Here is a 26,317-nt window from a genome sequence, read left to right as displayed (position 1 = left end):
CTCGATTGCTCCGATCATTAATCATTCGCTCACACTTGCTTGCTTCCCTGTCAGACTTGTTTTCCTCCTCTCCTGAATAATAGACACCGTCCTTTTTTTTCTCTTCTGTTTCTGTTACCTCACCAGGTCTTTAGCTATTTCTGTCCCTCTTGTAGCCTCTGTTATTGTGTATTTTTCTGCCAAGACTCTGCAGGTTTTCACTCCATCGGTACAGCACCTCACTGATTAGCAAACCTTCAAACACAGAGAGAGGCAAAGTAATTAGTGAAATCAGCTACTGTTTGGCTGAAGCCTGCATAATCACAGCCTAATGTGGCATCTGATTATATGACCGGTACACCAAAATACCCAGAAAAGAAAAAAATATAGATTTGCCTCCAGCAGTATTTATACATGGGGATGGTTTACATTTTAAAAATATTCAGCAGCAACATCTTCAACTGTTAGATTAAAGTTTGCTGTATTGATACCTGCAGCATGCACAGTAATGATGTTAAAGCCTTTTTACACATGAACTCTTAATAATGTCGGCGGGAACATTGTTCACAGCTGCTTTTCTCACATGTAGCAGGAGAAATTTGGCTTGGGTGACAATGCTGTAGTCACTTCACCGCGACACCTTCTCGCTCACTGTGATTGCACCATGCATTTACCCGCGTTTTTCTGATATGGCTTCAATCAGACTGCACACACACTCTTTGTACTAGGGAGCTAACAGGTTAAAGACCATGTAATGTCTGGTCTGACAGCATCAGCCGCTGGGTGATGTCTGGAAAAGTTCAGGGCTCTGGTAAAAGTCTGAAAACTGATCAAGTCTTGTTCTGAGGTGATAAGCCTGTTTGTACAATAACACTAACACTAAACAAGGACTGGTTGTCTAATGACATGGCAGTGATTAAAGTGTTGTCAGTTTCCTGTTAATGATGCTTGAATCATGACAATGCACGAGAAGCTTCTTTTTAATAATTGAAAAATTGTGTGTTTTATGTGAGCAGGTTCCTGCACCATTTTAAATATCAAATTGAATGCTTTTCAAGGCATAAAGAAAATTATGTATAACTGGTCACTTCTAGTCGGGTACACAGCTATTCAGCTGTGCAGTAATCCCTACAGCAAGTGGATATTTGGAGATCACAATATATTGACAGGGACCGATATATTGCTAACACTGGCTATTTGATGATATCTTGGTAACAACATTTATAATGTTCAATACATGAACATTTAAAAAGTAGAGAAGAGATGAAAGAAACACCCTTCAGACATGTTATGAGTGCTAATATTGCATAATTTGTCCACCAGACGGCACTTCTGGAACTTCCCTGTTAGCCTTAAACATAAACAAGCAGCTGATTGGAGCAGAGTTAGAGTGTAAACAAGTAATCCACAAAAAATGTTATTTTTAAATTGCATTGCAATAGTTTCTTAGTGAGCACTCATAAATAACTACACGGATAGCGTCATGTTTAAAATAAAAACCACAAAGCATGCTTTTCACTTTAACTTAATAAAGTTATTTCCGACTGCCATGTTTTCCTACTAATGTCAAACATGGTGTATAGCAGTTTTATTTGTATAGAGCAATTTCACAACAACGGTAATCTCTGATTATTCCTTATGAGCAAGAACTTTGCAATGCTGTTGACTTTTTCTGCTGCATTTTCTTTAAATAATTCTGAACAGAAATTAAACTGTTTTTGTAACGAGATGTTGCTGCTGAATTATCAGGATTTCACTGATTTGGGCACCATTGTTTTTTTCTAACTCCACTGTTCTGGAGAAAAGGCAGAAATCTCAGAGGCCAAAGCTAAAGCTGTAATATCTGCATGGCTGGGTGCTTCTAGAGTTAAAGGATACGGCTGGTGGTGTTTTGTATTTTTCCTCGTGATCAGAAAATCCCAGAAAAAAGCCAAAAACAACTATGCCACAGACACATCTGTTAGTTTTAGCAGATTAACACACAGTTTGTGCTCTGCTGAGTACTAAAACAAAACCATGGTGAAAATAAGTAGGATTTGGCTACGGATTCCAGATCTTGCTTATTTTCATGTTTTTTCTGGCATTTGTGGAAAACAAGTCAACATTATATACCACCAGTCTTTTTCCTTTCCTCAAGAAATCCTTTTTTTTTAATTTGTTGGGACCAACATTTTTCAAACGTTGCAGTTCATCCTACCATGCCAGTGACTCTGCTGTGTGTGGCCTTCTGCAGGTGAACTGCGGCACATCACCAAGCTGAAGCCGTGGTCCCTGTTTGACGTGCTGGTGGAGAAGTACGGCTGGTCGCACGAAGACGCCGGTCAGTTCACTCACTTCCTTCTGCCCATGCTGGAGATGGTGCCTGAGAAGAGGGCCTCGGCCGGCGAATGCCTCAATCACCCGTGGCTCAACTCCTAGCCACAAACACTGAGCAACGCCCTCCTCCTCTTCCCCCCTGCCCACCCAACAGTTAGCCCAAACACCACCCCCACCCTGGTGGCAGCCTTTGGAACCCCGATGTGGAAAGAAGCTGGCAACAGATGAGAAGGACCTCCTTAATGCATTATCCCACATATCCATTTCATGCTTACCTGAAAATGCTTAACTCCCACATTTCCTTTCCCAAAAGGAATGTAAAGACGAACTTGTGGAGATAAAATGACAAAAACAATCAGACTGTTGGAGGATGAATGCTGCCCACTTTGGAAAAGGGAGAAGTTGGGCTCTGCCTGAAAGAAATGTGCTTTCTTCTATTTTTCTGCCGTCAGGATGCCGGTCAGTCTCTTACATCTGTCTGTCTCTTCCTAATTATAATTTTTAAAAAATCTGTCTCGGGCGATGGACAGCTGCTGTTCTTCTCAGTATTTTGAAAGAAAAGTCAACAAGTAGCCTTGATGCATTGCTGATGGCCCACAGCTCCATCTGCCATGACCTTTACACAGCCAGGGCCTCAAACTCAGATGAGTGTGTGTGTGTGTGCGTGTGTGTCTTATTGAGCATGTGTGAAAATGAGCGTACGTGCCTGCGCTTAAGATCTGCCTACACAGACCCTCGTCTTTTTTCCCCAATCTAACTTCCTTTCCTAACCATGGAAGAAGTTCCCATATCAGACTCTGAGTTTACACCCTAATTTCTTCCAAGAATCCCAAAACACCCATCTGACCTGTTTGTTTCCCCACATTGACTCTCTCCCCTTCCTAAATGAGCGTCATGATCCTGCCCGGGGGCTGCTGCAGAAAGCTGGAGGGCAGCCAGTCCTCCAGGGGGCAGCACACTGACAGGAGGACAGAAACAGTGTGTGCTGTGCAAAAATACAATCAGTTTAACAAAGAGGAGGACTGCTTGGTCTTTAGAGACTCTTTTTAACAATGCATGGAGAAGACTGAAGGAGCAGCATGAAGGGATATGACAAACAAATGATGGATGCTTTGTTTCCTGTTTCATCACACCTCTTGGACATTCTGTTAGAAAGATTTACATTAGGTTAGGATATTTTGGTGCCCCCATCCCCCCACCCCCAAAATGAAGGTGGCTACTTTACAGTCTCCTTCTCCACCAGCTTTTGACATTCCTAAATCTTGATCCATCATTCCTTGACTTTTATTCCCAAGAACACTTCTGTTAATTCCTACTGTGGCACGTTTACCAGAACTTATTGGTACTATTCCCCCCTTTTTGCCCTTATAAAGAAACCCTTTCTTTCCTGAGCTTCTCCAGAAATGGGATGGTCACACGGAGGTTGCACTTGTCTTTGTAGATGTCCTTCAGGGATTTGAAACCTTTGTATATAGAACTGAGATTTGGCAACACAGCGGACCGTGGACGACATTTCAACACGCAAGCATCATTCCAAAAAAAAAGAAGAAGAAGAAGTTAGAAAATACAGAGGTGGTTGTTGGCAGAACTTGACTTCCTCTGATATAGTGTTTTTTTGTTTTTGTTTGTTTTTGGGTGGGCTGCCACAGCTCAACCCTGCAGGAATGTTCAGACTGAACTGCACCACCTGGTGGCTGGACGAGAGTACTGCATTGCCACACACTGCTGCTGCTCTCAGTGCCAACACTCCAAGACGTTCCACTGTATCTCTCTACTTAATCTGTAATGCTCTGTCAAACACACAGACAACCACAAACTCGCATCATCACAATTAGTCCAGTTGCCTATTTTTTCGCAATAAATGAAAACAAAAGATGAGTATAAGTAAATGGTGAGATATTTTTAAAAACTATTTAATTCATTTAAAAAAAATGGAAAAAAAGAAAACTTTTCTCTGGTTGTCGTGACCGTGAACAGAATCTCGTCTTATACTGAGGTGATTGTGTTTGTCTGTTAGAGATGTTTTTATTTCTTCTTTCATTGCAATTATTAATGATGATGATGATTATTATTATTGAGAGGTTTTGTTTTGTTTTTTTTACACTTTGCACCTCTCCCCTCCCTCCCTACTTGAATAGTGCTGCTTTGTCCAGGCCCTTGATGGTGATGGGAAAAAAAAAATTCAACAGTTTTGCAATAAAGGATTTTGTGATGAGGTTCTTTTTATTATTTTATTTGGTTTCTTTTTCACCAAAACCTCCTGAACTCACTCTCAGCCATGCTGACTGTTCTTCCTGATGACATTGACAGAATCGCGTCTTGTCTGTTTTTCATTGACAGATTTAATAAAATTGTAAATTAATGGATCCTGTGCCCTTGATGCAGTGAATTTTCTGCTCTGAAGTTGCACTTGGCAGCAGTCGACCCAAACATGTCCAGTGAACTTATGATCACAAACTAAAGGCATCGAATGAATAGAAAACAAAGTCACCACAGGTTCTCTTTTTATTGACATGAATAACTCACATTCAATCTAATAATTTCAAAAATACACTATATTGCCAAAAGGATTCACTCACCCATCCAAATCATTAGTCAGGTGTTCCAAGCACTTCCGCTGTCACAGGTCTATAAAATAATTTCCCTGCTGTTAGCGGTATTATATGTGCAATTAGATCATGGGATGCTGAGGTACATAGTGTGCAGAGGTCACCAACTTGCTGCACAGTCAGTCGCTACAGACCTACACAATCTTCATGTGGCCTTCAGATTAGCTCAAGAACAGTGCATAGAGAGCTTCTTGTTCTTGTTCCAACATGACTGTGCAAGAACTTGACTGGCCTGCACAGAGTCCTGACCTCAACCCAACAGAACACCTTTGGGATGAATTAGAGTGGAGACTGTGAGCCAGGTCTTCTTGTCCAGCATCAGTGTCTGACCTCACAAATGTGCTTCTGGAAATGGTCAAAATTTCCCATAAACACACTGCTAAACCTTATGGAAAGCCTTCCAAGAAGACTTTAAGCTGTTATAGCGACAAAGGGTGGGCCCACATATTAAACAATATGAAAGTTCAATATGCGCGTGAAGGCAGATGAGTCAATACTTTCTGCAATATAGTGTATGCTACAATACCCAGGTCAGTTTTGTGTGTTTGTTACAATGAGTCAACATATTGTCAACCTAGTGTATAAGAATGTGATACAGTACATTGTGATTCACACTGAAGCAAACATGGTCCACTAAATTACATTTTTAGGATTCAATAAAGGATGGAGTGATAATAGATGTCCTGAGATCAATATTAGTCATTAAACATTAAAATGTGCTTTAAAATATCAACATGTGATTTTAGCAGTATTTTGTTTTAGATCGTAAATCCCAACAAATGCCCTCTGGTGCCACTTCCTTCCCCCCTCTGACTCAGCCAACAGCCTGCAATAAACTACAAGGGGTGTAGTGGATATTTTAGCCAAACAGATAACACATTTCCTAATAAGAGTGATAAAAGTGGGAATACCCACAAATTTGACCATGTAATGAGGTATATTTTGGTATCACCACTATGGAAATGTGGAGGAGACGTGTATGCCACACAGGAATATCTTGCATTGTAAGCCTAAACGTCATGGTAATATGAGGATGAACTGTAGATCCACTAAAGGCATACTACGCTTGTGTGTACATTTATTATACAGCTGCCTCCTTTGTGTGTGCGTCACAGCAGCGAGGCACAGTTCTTCAACAGCAGGGGTTTGGCTAAATCCAGAATGTCCAAGTTGGGATCGAGAGACCTTCCCAGGCCTTCCAGCACCATGATAGCGAAAACAATTGAGGAAAAGTTGCTCTCCAGCTTGACCTGGAAACACGGTGACAAGCAAAATACATATTTGACAGATAAATAAGAGATTCTGTTAAGGTCAATATTAAAAAAAAAAAAAAAAAAGTATAAAAACCTGGTGATGTTATACCTTGTGTTTGATGAGCAGGCCAAAGACTCTGGAGAGCAAGTCAGCTACTTGGACCTGCAAGCAAAGAAAAAAAACCCCAGCAATGAACTATGTAACCGCTATCAAAATCACTGATTATGTAATGAAGCCTGTCCATAGTGTACTAGGTGTTTTGTGTTAACTTTCCTCATAGCTTATGTAACTTCCACATACGACAAAGACATTGACTCCACACACAAAAATGAAAACCAACAACTGATTTGAGTTTGGATTGGCCAAATTCACAACAGCTTTGGTTTTGGATTTTTATGATCAGGCCTCTCGTACAGTTTATTACTTCATTAGAAGGTTTTTAGATAAGAATAGTTTTGCATGAATTTATATTGAGGCCAATTTATTTTATCTACACATTTTCATTTATCAGAAAGATGTAGTGAAGAAGAAAGCGATTAAAAATTATAAAAGCAAACAATAGATACACAATAGACATGTATCAAGTTGCTGGAATCACAAAAGGAGTGCTAAATTTAAAAATAAAAGTATTCTATAATATTCTAATGTCTTCTACTGTATTACATTAACCACCATCATCATCCTGGTCATAACACAATGCAAATGTTGGTTCATACCTTTCCCAGTGAGAGGGTGTTGCTGCTGAGGGCATGATCCACCAGCTCAGCCATCTCCTTTTTAAACAGCGCGGCATCCTTGCACTCATTAGCTCGGGCATGATTCAGAATCAACTCTGCCACACGCTCACCCTGGGACAAAAGAAAAAAAAAAAAAAAAGCCACACAAGAAATTCTGTGACTGTTTCATGGGTGGTGGTGTACAAATGACCAAAGCTGTGTCACTGTTCAAACACGTATTGTCATCGCAGATTAGTTAAAGAATGTTCTCATTCACATTTAGGCAGCTTATACATTGATGTTCCTCACAGTTTCATTCAGACACCCCCACAACACTTAGTCCAAGTGCTGTAGGCTGTTGCCTATGTAGAAGATTTACATAAAATGGCATAAAGTACATCTTAAAGAAGCTAAAAAAATTTTCCTGCGTCGGTTCTTACCTGACGCAGCACCACAGCTGTGAAGACAGCCTTAAAGTTGGCAAGATCGCGGTCACTGAGCTGGGCTACGATGCCAGCATCCAGCAAGACCAGCTGGATAGGACACGGCGCTGGTCTAACACTGACCACCACCGTGTCCAACAAATCAGTGAGCGTGGTTTTCCCATGGTGCTCCCCTGAAATACCAGTACCGTCTCCCGATCCAGCGAGAGGACCCTGACACTGGACAAGTATGTTGCCTGGATGAAGATCCCCATGGACGAAGTTATCCAAAAAAACCTGGAATAAAGAAGTTTACATTGTCACATGACAGCATTCTGCACACATCCTTAAGTATATAAAACATTTATTGTTTACACCAACTGCCTTGGGTTGTGGATCTTACCATTTTCAGCAGCGTGTCTACTCCCATCTTGGCTATCCTCTGCTTCACTTCCTTGGGTACCTCAGAGCTCAAGTAGTTTGAAATGGGTTCACTCTCCTGAAAACGAGGCTGAATATTAACTGAACTATGCTGTCATCATTTAATGACCTCAATTACTTGCAGATCATTATACTCACTTCAAAGGTTTCCACTAAGATGCTTCTGGTGACAAATGGTCGCAAAGGAGTAGGGAACTTCACATAATCAAAATCACGGAAATTCGTCTGGAAACGCTCTATGTTTCTGGCTTCAAAACGGAGATCAATCTAAAACGCACGGAAATCGCACTTAAGTGTGACCTGTCTTAGTACACAGAATGCTAAAGCTCTATTTAAAAGTCATGTGCAAAGTCAAAAAAAGCTTGTGCCAGGTTAAATGTAGGAGTCTGAATATTTTTACATCACCTGTTTGGTCATGAGCTTCTCAAACTCCTCCACTATCTCACACATACTGAGCCATTTGAGTCCAGGCAGGCAGTGCAGAAGCCAACTACCTGCTTTCATGAGCAACAGGTCTATCTCCACTTGTCTCCTCACTCCTGGATGGACCACCTACAACGAACCGGATACAATTTATACACACCCAACATAACGTGCAAGAAAAAGAAAAAAAAAAAAAAAAAAAAAAAATCATACAGCGTGTTCTCCTTTATTTACACTCCATGACTGTGATGTGAATCTGTAGGAGGGGAAACAATCTTGCAAGACTGACCTTGATTGCCACAGGTATCAGGCGCTCCTCCTGCTGACCATCTAGCAGACTTTTGTCCTCACTGCTCTCTTCCTCCCCGCTCCCCCTCCAGAGCTCCCTCAGCGATCTTGCCATGCCCCCTAAACCAGGGATCTCCCAGGCTTCCAACAAATCGTCTTTTTCCATCTCCTCTACTATTGATTGGAAAGCTGGGTCCTCCACTTGGTCCACCCTGGCCCAGCCTCGGTATACCTGTGCAATGCATCCTGATCCCACCGGTTCTTTACTCCGAAACACCAAAACCCTTCTCCAGCCCTCCCCAAAAGCCCTCCGGAGGCACTGCTTGGTATGAGCCCAGGAGTGAGGGCGTACCTTGACGTGGAGCCTGGAGAAACGGTTGCAGAAATCTTGACAGAAGATGTCTCGTCTAGTACTAGCCCACTGCCCCAGCTTGATGAAAGTAGGACCAGAGGTCTCAGTCACCCACAGCAAAGCATCAAGCCAATGAGGCATCCAGCGGGTAAACACCAGAGCCAAGGGGTAAAGGAGAAGAAGGGGGACGAATTTGAAGAGCAGAACCAACGCCCGGAAGCTGAGGCGAAGAAAAAATAGAAATCTGTGCACTTGGATTTTAGCCAAAGACTTTTTTTCCGAAGCCTGGGGTTGAACAAGAGCTTCCTGGCATCTGACTGCACTTAAAGAACCGTTGACTGCACCCCAACATAGCAGTGTAATCTTGGGTATGCGGGTTAAAATCTGCCCCCTTCTAACAAAACCGGATCTGGTGTTCTGAATCAGTCCAAGTCTTGCAAAGGAGCCTGCTCTCTGCAAAGTGCACCTCAAGCTGAGGAGGGCTCCGCTTGCTCCAAAGGCTATCGTGATCATCATGTCACACAGCTGCTAGCTCAGTCCAGCAGCTGAACGGATCCACATGTGCTAGTTTTGTATTGCGAAACACCTTTTAGGAGTCATCTGTAAAATATGATCTTTGCTCTCTTGGTAAACACTGCAGGTTTTACCCAGAGGATTACACTTTAAAGTAAAGATGCAAACTAGATTGGCGCTACAATAGGCTACAAGCATACTTAGCTATTTTTCTCCAATTTGGTAGCAATATTTGAACTTACGGTACTCGGTAGTTACTGCAGTTTCTTGACAGACGAGAAGAAACTCGATGACTCTTTTTACTTATGTGGACAAACCAGACATTTAATGCTTCAGCTGGCGTTGCTGTGCCAGCTAATTAAATGTGTATTTCCTCGTTTCCATTGATAACACAACATCTATGGAAACATTGCACTGACAGTCTACGTCCGGATATGACGCTATAGCAACAAGGTCACGTGGTTTTATCTTAAAGGTGCAGTGACAATCACGAAAAAAAACTTTCAGCTATTGCGTTTCAAAACACAATAAAAACACGTTTAGTTTCTCGTGTCTGCACTTCTTATCCCACACAGTGTGGGTCTGTCTCGTGTCACGCTTCTGTATTTAAGAAATTATAATTTTTCTCAACTTAACTTGCAGAAGCAATGGCTCAAATTAACCTCCCTATTGCGCGTGCGCAGTCTGTTGTAGGCGCTTCTTCCTATTATTATTATTATTTGCAAAAGCACACGATTAATAATACTAGAAAATGCATTTTCTGAAGAAACTGCAGTGTGAATGCTGATAGCTGAATGTTTTTGAGCTAAAATGAAATAACTGCTGAATGTTAAGTTAAAAATGTTGAATGAGCTGGAAATGTTGTTGTATTTACTTCCTCTTCAGCATTTATTGAGCACTTTTAAGGATATTTCTTATCACTGCTATGCAGATGATATTCAGTTATATATCTCCTTTAAGCCCCAAGATGTTTCCAAGCTACAGATTTTGCATAGACTCCATTAGAGGTTGCATGGCTGAAAACTTTCTTCAGCTAAATGAAGAGAAGACTGAAGTCCTTGTTTGTGCTCCTAAAAAAATTGTACCTAGTGTTATGGAAAACTTGGGTCCACTTGTTACATTTGCCAAACCTATCAAGAACCTTGGTGTTACTATTGACTCAGCTCAGAAGAGGACTTACGTCGTTGACCGATCCTGAGGACTGAATCAAGTACCTCCGGCAACTTTTCAGGATGGTCAGGATCCATTTTTGGGCAAAACAAAGCTTACTTAGTTTTTATAATTTAACACTACTCAAATAAACTGAGTTGATCAGCTTCTTGAATAAAAAGAACTGCAAATTTAATTAAACTGAGTTCTAATAACAAGTTGATTTTTTTTTTTTTTTTTAAAGTTCAGGCTTCTTAATATTTTTAATTAAACACAATATTAGATTTCACAGAGTGCAGAGAAACATTTATCAGTACTTGTCGTTCAGCTGTTGGGAGTTACCAGGGTGGCTGTGACGTCACAGAGCCGGATCCTTCAAAGGCTGAGAAGACCGGAAGTGAATTGACGGTCAAGCCTACAACAGTTTCTGTTGCCAAGCAACCGCGACAGCTACAGCGGTGGTGGACGGCATGTTGGACAGAAATAGAGAAAATCTTTATTTGATGTCATTTGTTTGACTTTTAGCGGAGACAACTGTCGTTTCAGCTCCGTGTGATGTATCTGGGAGAACGTTACATTCAAATCAGTGGCTACCCTGAGGTAATGCAAAGAGCAATTTCTCCACGGGGATCTATAAGGTATACATTAAAATAAAGTCAGAGATTTGATCCTTGTGTGTTTCGGATGAAATGAAGACACACTGATGCAGTAAATATTCTTTTATTGATGAGAAAACTGTGCAGTATAATTTACCTAAGATGTTGAATATATGAGAGCATTAAACAGGCTGATGTTTGGGTAAGAGGTTCTAAAAGGAGAGAAATGATACAGAAACATTACATCCTTATAAAATACTAACACACTTTATGAATGGACAACTTTTCACAGCTCTTTGTATTTAAATGAGCTGCATACTTTCCCCACTGCAACCAGCACAATCCCACTGTGATGAAAACAATATCTGAACTAAATATATTCTGGATAAATCAAACCATTATCAAAGTTGTCCGTGGTTCCCTCATTTTTCCTTCTTTCCCAGTCAGATCCTGTCCTGCAGGATAAACATCAGTGAGTGGTTCCCTGTATGCAGCTGTTACAGTTTGTGTTGGAGATACTTCTGCAAATACAGGAAGCAAATATCGAGAAAGCATTTTCAATGTTTTTAGCAGTCCCTCAACTACAGAGAGCTGTCTGCACTCCCCCCGTTCTCCTCTGCATCTCTCAGCTGCTGCTGGCTCCTTTTTCTCCTCCTCTTCCTCACACACTGTCCTGGGTCTATCCTCGTGTCTCATCAGGGGTGGAGAGCCTCTGCCCAGACTCCTCTCACCTTCTCAGTCTCGTCTGACTCTGGATACTTGCAGAAGGAAATCAACCATGGCAGTTAGCAACAAAAACAGCAGAAGTTTATCAAATATCTGCTAACTTGCAGGATGAAAACAGTTTTCTCTTATAATCACAAAGACACACTTGATGTATTTTAATCAGAGGAAGGAAAAACAGGACATGATCTTGCAGAGTGTTGGTCTTTATAACAAAGGTGACAGACTCAGGTTGTTTGATATAAGGATGACAAAAACAGCAGGAAACAGGAGGAGGACTTCTCCATCTACTGCCTGTATAATTAGTAGTGGTTTATACAGGATGAGAGCTCTTTAAGGACAAACTTCAGCACAGCATGGCCCTCACCACAGTTCGCGGGCAAGATATTTGGTCAACCATCTGCTCGGTGTTTCCTAAAACGTTTAAATACGTTTGGCTTCACACCGAAAAACAGACCCAGCTTCGGCAGAAACCTAAACTAACTAAACGACCAAAGAGCCGCGGGGTGGTCGGGATATCACTAACGTCACGTAACCTAGCCGAAGGTTCGCTAAATGTGACTTTTTAAGACTTTTTGTTATGCTAACATTTGTACCGCTGTATAGTTGAAGTGAGATAAAAGCCCAGTACTTACTTTTGAGAGTTTATTTCTGGACCGCTTCGCTTCGACCGTCCGCCATTTTTCTTAAACCTTTGACTCGCAATGAATCCTGGGATATAGTGGGCCAACAACTTTTTTGTGACATCACTGGCAGATCAAAGGAATTCGCTTTTGCTTTGATCCGTCAGCCACGTCACAGGGAGCCAAACCCTTAAATAGGGGCTCTCAGACAGACAAATCAGTGTTCATCTGCTTGCAAATGTTCAACAGTCGGCGTTCTCTAAAACAAGAAAATTCTCACACCTTTCTCTCAAAACAAGAAAATCTCATTTGTGACACGATAATGGCAACACACAGCGAAAATGAGATTTCAATCGTGGTCATAGCAGACCACATTATGCCACCTATCAACAGGTGCTTTGAAAGGCTCTCTGAAGTTAACTGGCGCATGATCGAAAATGGCACATGCGACTCGGGCGTCCGAGCGGTGCTCGCTGATATGATTTGTGAAATCATTCAGATTGCCACTAGCAGAATCCTGAAAGTAGCCCTTCCTATTATTCAGGATTGCATTTCGAGGGAAGGTCCGGAGCCTTTGTATGGGGGAAAAATAAGCCCGTCCCTCGGAGACTCGATTTCAGCCGCCATCGCCAGAGCTCTTAATGTCCCGAAACAGCGACACGAGAGCGCTGACGAGTTGACACGGATGGTTGAGGAAGAGATCTCCGAAAAGCTCAGCTCAGCAATTGAACTCATTACAAAAAGCCCCGAGCTCCCGCAAGACCCCGCCGTTTATGTTAGCGGGAAATTTAGTAGTATTGAAAAGCTGCACCGCATGGTTTGTCACGCTGCCTCGTGCCTTAAAAGGCATGTAGCACGTAAGCTGCGCTGCCGGTGCGATTTAAGTGGGTCTGATTCCGGTACAGAAAGTACGGATTCAAAGATACCAGTGCAATCAGCAATCGCAGAGATTTCTGCGATTCTGTCATCAAGCAGCTCAGATGGAGAGATGACAGAAAAAGATGAGGATGAGGAAAAAACTGAGCTCCCACAAGAATCAGTTCTAACAGAACAAGACAAAATAAAAACAACTGCAGAAAGCCAAAGTATCCGAGCTCCAGCCCCAGTAGGAGTGGTTGCAGCTGACTTTTTAAATGAGATACTTGGGAACATAGATTCAAGCAGTGAAGAGCTCTGTGAGACATGTAGCTTACCCAAACCTGCCTTTAATGCAGGATTAATTATCAACAAGGTGAGAGACTTCTTCTCCAAATGTTTGTCATCCACCTCACACTCCGGGCTCAAAGCACGCAAACACCGCTTTTCCATGTTTGCGAAAAAACAGTTTGAAAAACTGAAAAAAGAGCTGAGACAAATAATAAAGACAAACAGTAAATTTGTTGTTTGTCTACAAAACATGTGCAAGTTCCACAAGTATGAAACAGCGTCCTCTGATGAAAGTATGGTTTTCAGCCTCCCAGGGTCAGTCCCAGAAACTCGTCCCCAGAGCACAGAAGCTCATCGAGCCCCTTCCCGAAACACACTTCGCTACATACGTTCTTCTCCAGTTGAATTTGACACCATTAGATCAGACATTGATCAGTTGTTTGACAAATTAACAAAGAAAGAAGAACGCTTCATCGTCCATAAAACATTGGAAAACTTTATAAATAGTGGAGCAAGCAGAGATTTTACTGTGGAATTGACAGGGAAAGTGTTTGATCTGCTTATGACGGACCGACTGTATCAAATCCCTGTGCCTCTAATGGGTAGATCCCTCTCTGACACAGTCATCTCCAGGACTCCACAACCAACACATGGCTCAAAGCGTCCCTTTTCCGCTGAAGTCCTCTACGTCCTCGTAGAAGACGCAGTAGAAAAGTTTTTACAAAAGCTTTTACTCTGGGTGGAGAACGAAGACAAAAATCAAATGATTGAGGACAAGGTTTCTGTGGTGGTGGAAGACATCCAGAACTTTATTAAAAGAACAAGGACCCCGACAAAGGCAAAAAGCACAGATTCAGATGGCAGTGGTAAAGAATCTGTTCCATCACATCCATCACCAACATCTGGGAGCATTTCCCCAGAAAACTCGTTTGTGGCACCTGATCAGACACCTCAAGCACCAAAATCTGGGAGCATTTCCCCAGAAAAATCTTCTTTGGCACCTGATCAGTCGCCTCAAGCACCAACATCTGGGAGCATTTCCCCAGAAAAATCTTCTTTGGCACCTGATCAGTCGCCTCAAGCACCAACATCTGGGAGCATTTCCCCAGAAAAATCTTCTTTGGCACCTGATCAGTCGCCTCAAACACCAACATCTGGGAGCATTTCCCCAGAAAAATCTTCTTTGGCACCTGATCAGTCGCCTCAAGCACCAACATCTGGGAGCATTTCCCCAGAAAAATCTTCTTTGGCACCTGATCAGTCGCCTCAAGCACCAACATCTGGGAGCATTTCCCCAGAAAAATCTTCTTTGGCACCTGATCAGTCGCCTCAAACACCAAAATCTGGGAGCATTTCCCCAGAAAAATCTTCTTTGGCACCTGATCAGTCGCCTCAAGCACCAACATCTGGGAGCATTTCCCCAGAAAAATCTTCTTTGCCACCTGATCAGTCGCCTCAAGCACCAACATCTGGGAGCATTTCCCCAGAAAAATCTTCTTTGGCACCTGATCAGTCGCCTCAAACACCAAAATCTGGGAGCATTTCCCCAGAAAAATCTTCTTTGGCACCTGATCAGTCGCCTCAAGCACCAACATCTGGGAGCATTTCCCCAGAAAAATCTTCTTTGCCACCTGATCAGTCGCCTCAAGCACCAAAATCTGGGAGCATTTCCCCAGAAAAATCCTCTTTGGTATCTGATCAGACACCTCAAACACCAAAATCTGGGAGCACTTCTCCCAAAAAATGCTTTGCCAGCGTTTCAGGCTCTCTCAAGGAGTCTTCTGATATGTCAGAGATGCGTTCTGTGTCAGTGTCATCTTCTGATGCTGAGAAAATTTCCAGTGAGCTCGCCTTTATCCTCATGATGAGAGTCATCAAAAAATCTACATCTAAGACCAAACAGCCTGTGTCTCTGTCAGAAGAACTAGAGACGGTCATCAACCGTCTGAGAGATCTGATACAGCCTGAACTCAGCAGCACAGAGTCCGACACAAGTCTGATGAATAACAAGAAAAAGTTTATAAAGAAACTAGCCAAATCCCTCATCAAGGAGTTTGGCTCCCCAGACAGTGTCTTAAATGCTGCGATGGCGAATGATTCGTCTTTTGATGAGGCTCTGATAAAGCATCTAAAAATCCGCCTCGGAGTCATCCCCAGTCCTCCCAAAAAGTCCAAATTTTCCAGGTTTTTTTCAACGGTGGGAAAAGCTCTGCGAAAACCCTTTAGGTGGTTCACTAAAGCCAGAGATGATTAAAATGACCATTCTGGCTTTTCCCCACTGCCCTGCTTCTTTTAAAATCATGAAGCAGAATTTTAGCACCAAATCAAAATTTAAAGCATCACCATAAACTTTTTGATCGGCCCTCAAATCCAAATTTTAACAACTGTTGTTCACGCCATTTCCTCTCCTTTTTGATTTCCATCCCCCCCAACCGGTCGCAGCGGATGGCCGCCCCTTCTGAGCCCGGTTCCGTTGGAAGTTTCTTCCTGTTAAAGGGAGTTTTTCTTCTCCACTGTCGCCTAGTGCTTGCTCAGAGGGGGATCATTTGATTGTTGGGGTTCTCTGTAGTACTGTAGGGTTTTGACCTTACAGTACAAACAGGGAGGAGACTTTGTGATTTGGCGCTTGATTTTTAAAATATCTAATTCGGCATGAAATAAAAAATTTCAAATTAAAAATACATCCCAACTTTGTTTGTGTTTTTCTTCTGTTGTCAAATATGTAGAAAGTGTTGCACGTGTGATTTTAGTCATTTTGCATCAATATGTAGCCAACACGTGTCTGTTTGTGATCATGCTGCATCTATTTTTGTCTGATTTGTGTCTTAGTTTAGTCAATTTACATCTATTTTGTTGCGCAAATGTGTGGGTCCTGTTTGACATTGCTGTTTCGTCTTAATGCTTCACTTTGGTTGTTGATGTTTGTGCTCATTTTGATTCTAGATGTAGACCTACCATCTGAAAATTAGCACCTAGCCCACTTGGAACATTTTTTCTTTAGTCCAGGGGTTAACACATTTTTTATTTCAAAAAGGGGAAATACCTCGGTTACTTTACTACTGACCAAATAAATGATGATGATGACATATGCAGACAACGATGCTCAATGTGCAGGCAAATACTGTTTCACACAAATTCAGCTTTTGTTCACTTCCAGTTTAAGTGAGTTTGTTTATTTGTGTTTGTTTGTTGCATACCGTTATATACTGGCCCTTGTGGTCAGGATACCTAGAGGGGTTAGTGCCAGTCAGATGTTTGTAGCTGTGCGTGTTTGGACTTTTAAAGCACTTTTAAGAAAGTTAATGTTCACTTTTAGAGAACGACTGGATGGCTCTAGTAACAGTGTAATTTTAGCACTCACAGATCCGACAGTGAGTGGTTTCTGTTACTCATGCAGTCTGAGGAAGCACCAGTTGAAGTGTTTGTGTATTTACTGATTTCTTTAAAGTCACTGTGTATTTTATATATGTTATGGATTATAAGTTTATAAACCCTAATATATATGGTTGTGCTGAGAGGGCTGTGCTCATCCATCCACCCTGTTCTAGTAAAGCCAAATTTCAGGAACACCTTCTTTAGATCTGTTCAGTTTTATTCATGTAGCACCACTTAAACAGTCAACAAATCTTGATTCAAATGATGTTATATTGTAAGGTGAATAGATAATAAATAATACTACAGCACTTTCAATATCAGGTAGGGGAATTGCACTTGTGGGGCATTAATAAGCAGCGTGTGGGCTCCACTGGACTGTCCTGGCTCCATTACTTTTCACATTAGATAAAGCTTACTTCAAGACCATCACCAGACTGGACACAATGGGAGAAGTGGTTGAAAGATGCACAATAAAGACCTTAGAAACCATCCTGAACAACTCTGAACAGCTCACCTTATAACATCTTTATGGTACCTGGAGGACTCGTCTGTCTTCGTTGTTAAACAGGGAGACAGAAAATAAGTCACACCCACGGCCATCAGGCTTTTCACTCCTCATACATATAGTGAGCCATGAAATTCCCTCTGGGATCATTAAAGTTATTCTTAAGCTGTTGTCTGGCAAACTGCTGTACGGTGTTTCATCTCTGGTGCTTTATAAAAGCTGTTTCAGACTCCACTGTTAGATTATGTGTTAACATAGATGTCAACATGAGCTGCGATTAGTTTGTGGAAACAGGAATTTTCCTTTTAACAGCATCCTGAAGTGAATGAAAGTATAGCTCGTTTGGTAAATTTAAAGGGGTTTTATTTTGAAATCCAAAATCAGATTGACTTGATATTAACATGGCCCCAGTGTGAGCGTGCGTACTGGTGATAAAAAGTGAAATTAGAAATTCTTTACTGAAAATGGATGATAAAATCTTATCTAAGATGAGAGTCGGTCAGTCCACAAATAATCTCACCAGATCAGACAGGTTTCATTTCAAACCAGCACTCTAGTTCAGATGTCAGAAGGCTGTTTAATATCGTCTTCTCGTCCCCATCCTAACCCATCCCATCACTCAACTCACCCCAGTTTCTACTGAAAGCACCCAGTGTAAAGCCAGAGCACCGTCCTTCCAAAATGTCAGCGTCATCTTCAAGACATGAAAACAGGTGTGACAACAAAGTCCCAGCTGTTGGCTTTGTAAAGAAAAGTTTCTCTCTCTTATTCTTGGCCCTTATTTCCCCCTATTTCTCCCCGTTGTTCCTGAGTTTTAGCGCTGTAAGTAAAGGAAGCCGATCGGAAATGTTGAGTGCAGCCAGGAGGAGGAGGCAGGATTTAAGCTCTGCTGTGTCACATGTCGGCTATGAAGTAAACCACGCCCCCAGGACCATTCACTGGAAAATTGTAAATAAACATGCAGGAGGAAAGAACAGTGAGTCCTGACGGGTAATAGATCATCTACAAACAAATACTCACTGTATTTCAGAGCATCACTGCTATTCTGTCTCTTCATTAATGGATTTAACTGAAAGAGGGGGAGGTGGATGTTTAACAGTGGCATTACAGCACAGGCAGTTCATCACATACTCTGATTTCAGCACACCGAAGGGCCGCCCGGGCAGTGAGGCCTATCATCCCCCCTTATGCTCATTTTTATTTTCTTAAATACCTTACAATAGCATATGTTCATATCGAGCATTCCAGATAATGAGTATGTGAGCCAAAGATCAGGCTTCAGACTGCTCCACAAAGTCTCTGTGACGTCAAAGGCAGATATCCCTAATGTGATCATCTTAGGAGTAACATTCACAGGAGCAAAGGAACAAATACAGAAATGTCCGGTAAGAACGTCGCACTTCTCCTGCAGTTTACATAAACTTTAATTATCTTAGTGCGATGCGTTCAGGGTACATCTGTAGCTCCAGGTATAAAAGCATGGGTTGCGCTATTCTCAAACGGGACTGCTGAGATAATTGAGTCTTAACCAACATATGTTAAAATATGTTTTTAGCCACTCTGGTGGAGTCGGGAATAAAGAGGAGGATAAATGTGGAAATGAGTGGAAGAGCTTCACTCCATCATAATATTGCTGCAGACACTGGAAATCCAGGAACTGAGGGCACATGCCAAAACACCAGAGGCTCATTTATATTCAGTGTTAATTGTAGCCAGGCTCAAAGTGCCACCCCATGCTACCCTTCTAGAGCCGCCCCTGCTTTGTGCCTGAGATCACACTTCCCTGAGTTTCCACTAAGTGTTTCCAGTAGTGCTGACTGACTTGCTGTTACCTGCCCACAGACTGTGGAGAATGAAGAAGGCCTGGGTAAGGTCCTGGAGCAGGTGGGCGTGCAGAGCGGCCAGAGCATCTCCTTCGACAACTTCTGGAAGCTGATCAACAACCAGGCCCTTCAGCTGTTCGGCACCACGCACAAAGAGAAAGCCACCAAGTGCACCTGCCTGCTGCAATGAGTCCTGAAGCCAAAACGCCACCATGCCTGAGCCCGGAAACACCACACCTGTAGGGTTTCTCTGTGCAGACCACAGGGGGGCGCTGTAGGGTAACAGTGGACATGAAGACACAAAAAAAGAAGAGTTCTAAGGGTGATATTCAAACTTTGTTCCCATTAAAGACGAGTTACAACCTGCACTCTGTTTTAAACCCACTGAATATACGGAGGACCAAAGGTGACTTGTTGAAAAACAAACAGGCCAAATGAATAAACACATATGTAAATGAAAACATGTGTTTAGAAATAAATATAAAGTTTTATAAATTAAAATGATTTTAAGAGCCAAGAAGTTATTGACCAAATACATCGTAACACTGAAAAGTAACAAATCAGTAATAATATGTAACAAAATATTCAAGTAGTAAATTGATAAATGATGATAATAATAAAATAATACAACGTGAAATAGGGAAAACTGATAAAAGGAGAATTATAGTCACAGTTCTGCGTGTAAGTTGAAGCCTGACTTATTCAAACTGATCTTAAATCATAAAATACTGAAATAATATTTTTAAGGTTCTCTAAAAGTAATACATGAATTTAAAATGATGAACAAACACCATGAAAAAGTGTTTAGTTGTTTGTGTATTTTTTGCATTTGTATTTCAAAGTGTTTTATATGAGTTGTTTTTATCAGCTTCATTACTTTATTTTCATGAAGTCAGCTTTGGTCCTCCGTAGATGGATGGTCACATCTAAGTCGAGCTGAGGGAAAGGTCACCAACATGACCGCACTCCCACAAAAAACACAAACATGGAACAAGAATGTTTTTAGCTAATAAATGTCTTTTTTAATGTAATCCTGGAGTTAATACAGTCTTATAAATTACTTCTCATTTAGACTTCATTTCTTAAGTGAAACTGTTGTGTTTGTTATTAACATCATTTATATTCACTCTGCATGTTACTAACATGTTTTCATTGACTGTAAACATTCTGATCATCTCAATCTTAATAAACCTGTGACTGTTTTTAGTAAACAAACCTACTGCGGTGTGCCGACTGAATTATTATCTATATAAGAATAATTATTTGTGAGAAAATCAACGTTGGTGTGTATCGGCTCACTGAGTGGAAAGGAAGGATGGGCCTACATCCTCAGTGGTGGAGGGGTTGGAGTTTGCTGAGCCCTCACACTTTTATAGGTGGACACGTTCTCTGTGGACACAGCAGGCAGAGGATGACTTATTGCAAAAAATTGGCTAAATGAACAAAAAATGGTGAAAGATGCTTTTATTTATTTATATAAGTATTGATTTGTAGTCCACATGCATTGACTAATCACATCTTTGGTTGCATGTCATTACTATCCTTTTCATCTTTTTTGTTCACATGTAAACAACATTGTAAATCCACTGATATCCACTGCTATGGCTGCCTTTACACTCATAAGCTCTAAACATGGCCGTAACTTTGCGCTGAACATTGGGGAGGTCAAGATCACTGTCTAAATAAATAAATAAATTTGTTTTAACCGCCAGAGGAGCACCAGCATTTTTGCTTGTCAGCTCTCCACTGCTGTATTCAGAATCAGAATCAGAATTCTTTATTAATCCCTAAGGAAATTATTGCCAGATGGCAAAAGTACGACATGGCGACTCTGCTTATTTATATATACACTCAATCATTTACATCACTGTATTGACACCAATAAACTATACCAACAACTATAACTACATGACCTCGTAGAGCTAAACTTTGCCAAGATAAGTATTTGATGGAACCTACAATCTTCAGTAATCCATACCTTGCTTCCTCCTGTTGTCTGGCAAAAGCTAAAGAAAGCTGTGAAGCTACAGTGTTCCCATTTTGAGCACAGATGTTCATGGCATGGACTAGGGATGGGTATTGATAAGATTTTCACGATTCCGATTCCATTTTCGATTCTGTTTAACGATTCGATTCTTTATCGATTCTTTTTTAAAAAAAAGGGGAACACTAAGGTCGATTAGCTTAGAACTTTGTTTTATATCTTCTCTTTGAACAAGATAGAAATTTAGGAGTAACATGGCCTTACAAACCCAACAGTGAGATCTTAAGAGATCCACAGCCTACGGCTCTTCAATGGGGTGTCACAGTGTCCCCAGGAAAAAAAATTGTAAATGTAAAACAATAAAATAAATATTCTTCTGTAGCAATAACAAAGTATAACATAAATTATTCTGTAGCAATTACACAAGAATATCCAGTAATGTCCCTGCCTACAATTAAACACATTCACTTACCGAAAATCGGGGGCATCTGCTGTGGCAAATGGGTGCAAGCCTTTTACCACAAACTTAGTCACTGCTCGGTGACATTCGTCTATCCTGGCCTGAAAGGAGACCCTACCGGTAGACTGCAGCGACAACTGCCAGCATCTGAGCCAGCCTGACTCTGTCTGTCTCTCTCATCATGGTCACCTAAATGCAGCGCACAGTAATGGCAGGTTTTGTAATAAGGCAGATCGCGCTAACATAATATGCACTGTTAGTTGATTATTTACCTGCCGCATTAACGGGAGAGGACGTGCAAACGTTACCGCTGCTGCTGGGTTGAGATTCACGAGTCCGGAGCGGAATTAAAAACATGACATTCATTTAAGGTTATCGCGTGTTTTGTGAGCAAATGCTTTTGCATATTCGTAGGGTTTCCTCCCTTAAATGAAATATCTACTTTGCAAGTATTGCAAGTTGCCCTGTTGTCATCCGTTCTCGTAAAGTATAACCAAACTTATTAGCGTTTGAGCCGCCTTGTTTCCTGCAGGTAAATGACGCTCCGCAACATGGTGACGTCATTCGGGGAGACTGGAATCGATAAGGGAATCGTTTGCAAAAATGGCAAACAATTCCAAGAAATTGAAACAGTGGGAACCGGTTCTCAACAAGAACCGGTTTCGATACCCATCCCTAGCATGGACTGACTTTATGCATGTCCTGAGAACCTGAAGAGAGCCTTTTTCCAATTTCTAAAGCCTACATTCACAAAGACAGGGTCACACTTGCTTGGATTGACTGATTTGAATAAATTTTGGCAAAGTGAAAACACAGCACCCCTTGTAAAGTGGCACTGTAATGCAACCAAGGAAAAGTTGCTCTACTATAAACTCAGGATCAGGTTGTTTTTATTTATTTAACCTTTATTTAACCTTTATTTAACCAGGAATGTCCCATTGAGATTAAAAACCTCTTTTTCAAGGTTGTGCAGGCTTTGTGCAGGTGATGATGTCAGAAACATCAAATCCTTCTCTGTCCCTGTCATATCTGTTTGACTGGTTCCTGTCATGGGGCTCAAGTCCTTTTGGTAAACATGACATGACAACATGCCTGTTATCTGGTCATCCATGCCTCCTGTGCAGCCTTTCTCTGTGCTTTCTCTCCCTCTCCTTGGTCTTCTGACCCACTGTCACCTCCTCCTTTCTCTTGCCCAAGCTCTACACCACCTCTGCCGCCTTCTTCTGTCTCTCCCTTTTCAATTGCTGCAACGCCTCTGTCACCACCCTCACTCTCCTCTGCACCTCCTCTTTTGCCTCCTCTCTCTCTGAACCACTCCTCCTCTGTTGCCTGCTCTCTCTCTCTCCTCATCTCTGCTTCCTTGTGTCCCTCTTTGATCTCCTGCTCTGCAAACCTCTTGAACCTGATATTAAAAAAGCTCAGTTAATTTTTAAATGTTTTGACAGAGGTGGTATATTCATATGGTTTTGGAGAATCCATGTTCCCTTACCAAGAAGTTGGAAAGCATTTGAAACACCTATTGCCCTTTTACCAGCATATTAAGAAAATTTTCCTTTTAATGTTGTTTCTCTTCAACACTGTAGCCAGGCTGACAAAAACTCAGAGCACTGTTGAGCCAACCATTCCTTCAACATTAACTAGTAATGACTTCATGAATTTCTTTACAAATATAATTTTAATCATTAGAGAAAAAATTACCCATAATCATCTCACAGATGTAACAATATCTACAGCTTCTTTCAGTACCATTGATATTCATTTACAGTCTTTTTCTCCAATTGATCTTTCTGAGTTAACTTCAGTAATTACTTCCTCCAAACCATCAACGTGTCTTTTAGACATTATTCTTACAAAACTGTTCAAAGACGTCCTTCCATTAATTAACGCTTCAATCTTAAATATGATAAACCTATCTCTAATAATCAGCTATGTACCACAGGTCCTCAAGCTGGCTGTAGTTAAACCTTTACTTAAAAAAAACATCTCTAGTCCCAGCAGTCTCGGCTAATTATAGGCCAAACTCCAACCTTCCTTTCATATCAAAAATCCTTGAAAGGACAGTTGTCAAACAGCTAACAGATCATCTGCAAAGGAATGGCTTATTCGAAGAGTTTCAGTCAGGTTTCAGAGCTCATCACAGCACAGAAACAGCTTTAGTGAAGGTCACAAATGATCTTCTTATGGCCTTTAACAGTGAACTCATCTCTGTGCTTGTCCTGCTAGACCTCAGTGCAGCGTTCGATACTGTCGACCATAATATTCTATTAGAGCCATTAGAATATGCTCTAGGTATTACAGGTACTGTGCTGCAGTGGTTTGTATCATATCTATCTAATAGACTCCAATTTGTTCATGTAAATGGAGAGTCTTCTTCACACGCTGCGGTTAATTAAGGAGTTCCACAGGCATCAGTGCTAGGACTAATTCTGTTTACATTATACATGGTTCCCTTAGGCAGTATCATCAGACGACATAGCATACATTTTCACTGCTATGCAGATGAAACCCAACTCTATCTATCCATGAAGCCAGGTAACTGCAGGAATGTCTTAAAGACATAAAGACCTGGATGGCAGCTAACTTTCTGCTTCTTAATTCACATAAAACTAAGGTTGTTGTATTCAGCCCTGAAAATCTTAGAAATATGGTATCTAACCAGATTCTTAATCTGGATGGCATTACCTTGGTCTCCAGTAACACTGTGAGGAAACTTGGACTCATTTTTGACCGCCTCACTGGCTTAAAACCTGTGCTCTGCTTGTGCTGTTGTGGAGTTTATGCTGATGTGTACGGCTGGCAGCGGGAGAGCTGCAGCCGTTGAATGTACTGTTATAGCAATCGTGTAATTATTGTAAGAATAAATGATGCTCGAAGCATGAAAATGCAATCGGGTCTGCCGTGGTGGTTTACAGTTGTCTAAAAAAAAAAATTTCTTTTAGAAAAATCTTAAATAAAAAGTGACGCAAACCAGTAAACAAATTAAAAGAAACAAGTACTGTTGAGAGACTACAATACAAAAATTACAATTGAAATTCTCAACAACAAAAGCAACTGGTGAAAATATAAGTAATATGTAAACAACTTAACAACCCCCAAAGTGTCTAAGTCACATCACGTGACAGTGCAACATCTAAACACAAGAGGGGGGAGCAAAATGTGCCTACTCTGCGCTGACACAGGAGCGGCAGACTCGCCGACTTTGCCGAAAGCACTTTGCCGAAAGCACAGCATTGCAAACAAGAGGAGAAGAATGGATCTCAACAGGCTAGTATCGATGTGATACCGATACCGACTTGGTGTCGATACAATCGATATTTGGATCGATGTGCCAACTACTACTGCTCATCTGTTTGCAAATGTTCAACAGTTCTCTACAATGAGAAAATTCTCACACTGTTCACTCAAACCAAGAAAATCTCATTTGTGATACAACAATGGCAACACGCAGCAAAAATGAAAATTCAGTCGTGGTCACACCAGACCAGATTATGCCACCTATCAACAGGTGCTTCGAAAGGCTCTCTGAAGTTCAGTGGAGCATGATAGAAAATGGCACATGCGACTTGGGTGTCCGAGCGGTGCTCGCTGATATGATTTGTGAAATCATTCAGATTGCCTCTAGCAGAATCCTGAAAATAGCCCTTCTTATTATTCAGGATTGCATGACGAGGGAAGGTCCGGAGCCTTTAGATGCGGGGAAAATAAGCCCGTCCCTCGGAGACTCGATCTCAGCCGCCATCGCCAGCGCTCTTCATGTCCCGAAAAAGCGACATGAGAGCGCTGACGAACTGACACGGATGGTTGAGGAAGAGATCTCTGAAAAGATCAGCTAAACAGCTGAACTCATTACAAAAAGCCCCAGTCTCCCGCAAGACCATGCCGTTTATGTTAGCGGGAAATTTAGTAATATTGTCACGCTGCCTCGTGCCTTAAAAGGCATGTAGCACGTAAGCTGCGCTGCCGGTGCGATTTAAGAGGGTCTGATTCCGGTACAGAAAGTACGGATTCAAAGATCCCAGTGCAACCAGCAATCGCAGAGATTTCTGCGATTCTGTCGATCAAACGCAAGGTTTGATCTTTGGTTTCATTCTATAATACTGGACTTATTTTTCTACAAAGGTTTGAACTTTGAGAGTGTTTAAAGAAGAGAGAAAAGTGTGAAAATGTTCTTGCGAGTCTGAGAAAAGTGTATAAAGTGTGTAGTGAGGGGTTTTACAGCCTTAAAACATTTAAAATAATTGTAAAAAATAAAGTTCTACTTTGCGGATTTCACCTATCGCTGGTTATTTTTTAGAACATAACACCTCCGATAAACGAGGGACCACTGTATACAAATACTGAGAAATATAAAATTTGAATCCTTTCTCTCTTTTGCTCTGAGGCCCGCGGGAAAAATATCGACAAGACGATGAACATCATCTACAGATATATTCGGTAAATGCCCAAGGCATCTCGAGAAATGTAAATCGCCACTTGATTCATCCATTTGGTTGACTTGTTTTGGAAAACCCAACCGTAACGAAGCGCTATACAGGAGTTTCCCCACTGGAAGTAGCATATGCTAAGGTGCACATAGTCCAGGGGTCTCAAACTCGCGGCCCGCGGGCCATTTGCGGCCCA

At 41.5% G+C, this 26,317-nt stretch overlaps 2 protein-coding genes across 8 annotated transcripts in view; one reads left to right on the top strand and one right to left on the bottom strand.

The window, feature by feature from the left end:
* The window catches only part of srpk2 (SRSF protein kinase 2), a 70,352-nt gene extending 65,691 nt beyond the window's left edge, over nucleotides 1-4,661 (top strand). For all 7 annotated transcript variants that reach the window (XM_063479295.1, XM_063479296.1, XM_063479292.1 and 4 more), the window contains one exon: nucleotides 2,213-4,661. In XM_063479295.1, coding sequence (XP_063335365.1) covers nucleotides 2,213-2,397 — 185 coding nt within the window. In that variant the 3' untranslated portion in view covers nucleotides 2,398-4,661. The remainder of the gene's footprint in view (nucleotides 1-2,212) is intronic.
* Nucleotides 4,662-4,782: 121 nt separating this feature from the next.
* Nucleotides 4,783-9,739, bottom strand: adck2 (aarF domain containing kinase 2). The gene is made up of 8 exons (XM_063479299.1): nucleotides 8,450-9,739; nucleotides 8,143-8,289; nucleotides 7,876-8,004; nucleotides 7,700-7,795; nucleotides 7,315-7,593; nucleotides 6,875-7,006; nucleotides 6,267-6,320; nucleotides 4,783-6,154 (listed from the first exon to the last, which is right to left on the bottom strand). Exons 1-8 carry the CDS (start codon nucleotides 9,314-9,316, stop codon nucleotides 6,014-6,016), a joined length of 1,845 nt encoding a protein of 614 aa, XP_063335369.1. The 5' UTR covers nucleotides 9,317-9,739; the 3' UTR covers nucleotides 4,783-6,013.
* Between the last annotated feature and the right edge of the window lie 16,578 nt (nucleotides 9,740-26,317).

Source organism: Pelmatolapia mariae, linkage group LG7, assembly GCF_036321145.2.
Source record: "Pelmatolapia mariae isolate MD_Pm_ZW linkage group LG7, Pm_UMD_F_2, whole genome shotgun sequence".
Classification (NCBI taxonomy): domain Eukaryota; kingdom Metazoa; phylum Chordata; class Actinopteri; order Cichliformes; family Cichlidae; genus Pelmatolapia; species Pelmatolapia mariae.
This window is presented reverse-complemented; position numbering and strand designations above follow the sequence as displayed.

Bases quoted from the DNA above. Each gene is read 5' to 3' on its own strand.
- adck2 (XM_063479299.1), bottom strand. From the start codon at position 9,316: ATGATGATCACGATAGCCTTTGGAGCAAGCGGAGCCCTCCTCAGCTTG. The intron at 6,321-6,874 runs GTATGAACCAAC...CTTTGCTTGCAG, and splicing joins ACACCCTCTCACTGGGAAAG to GTCCAAGTAGCTGACTTGCT. The intron at 6,155-6,266 runs GTATAACATCAC...CCGTGTTTCCAG, and splicing joins GCCTGCTCATCAAACACAAG to GTCAAGCTGGAGAGCAACTT.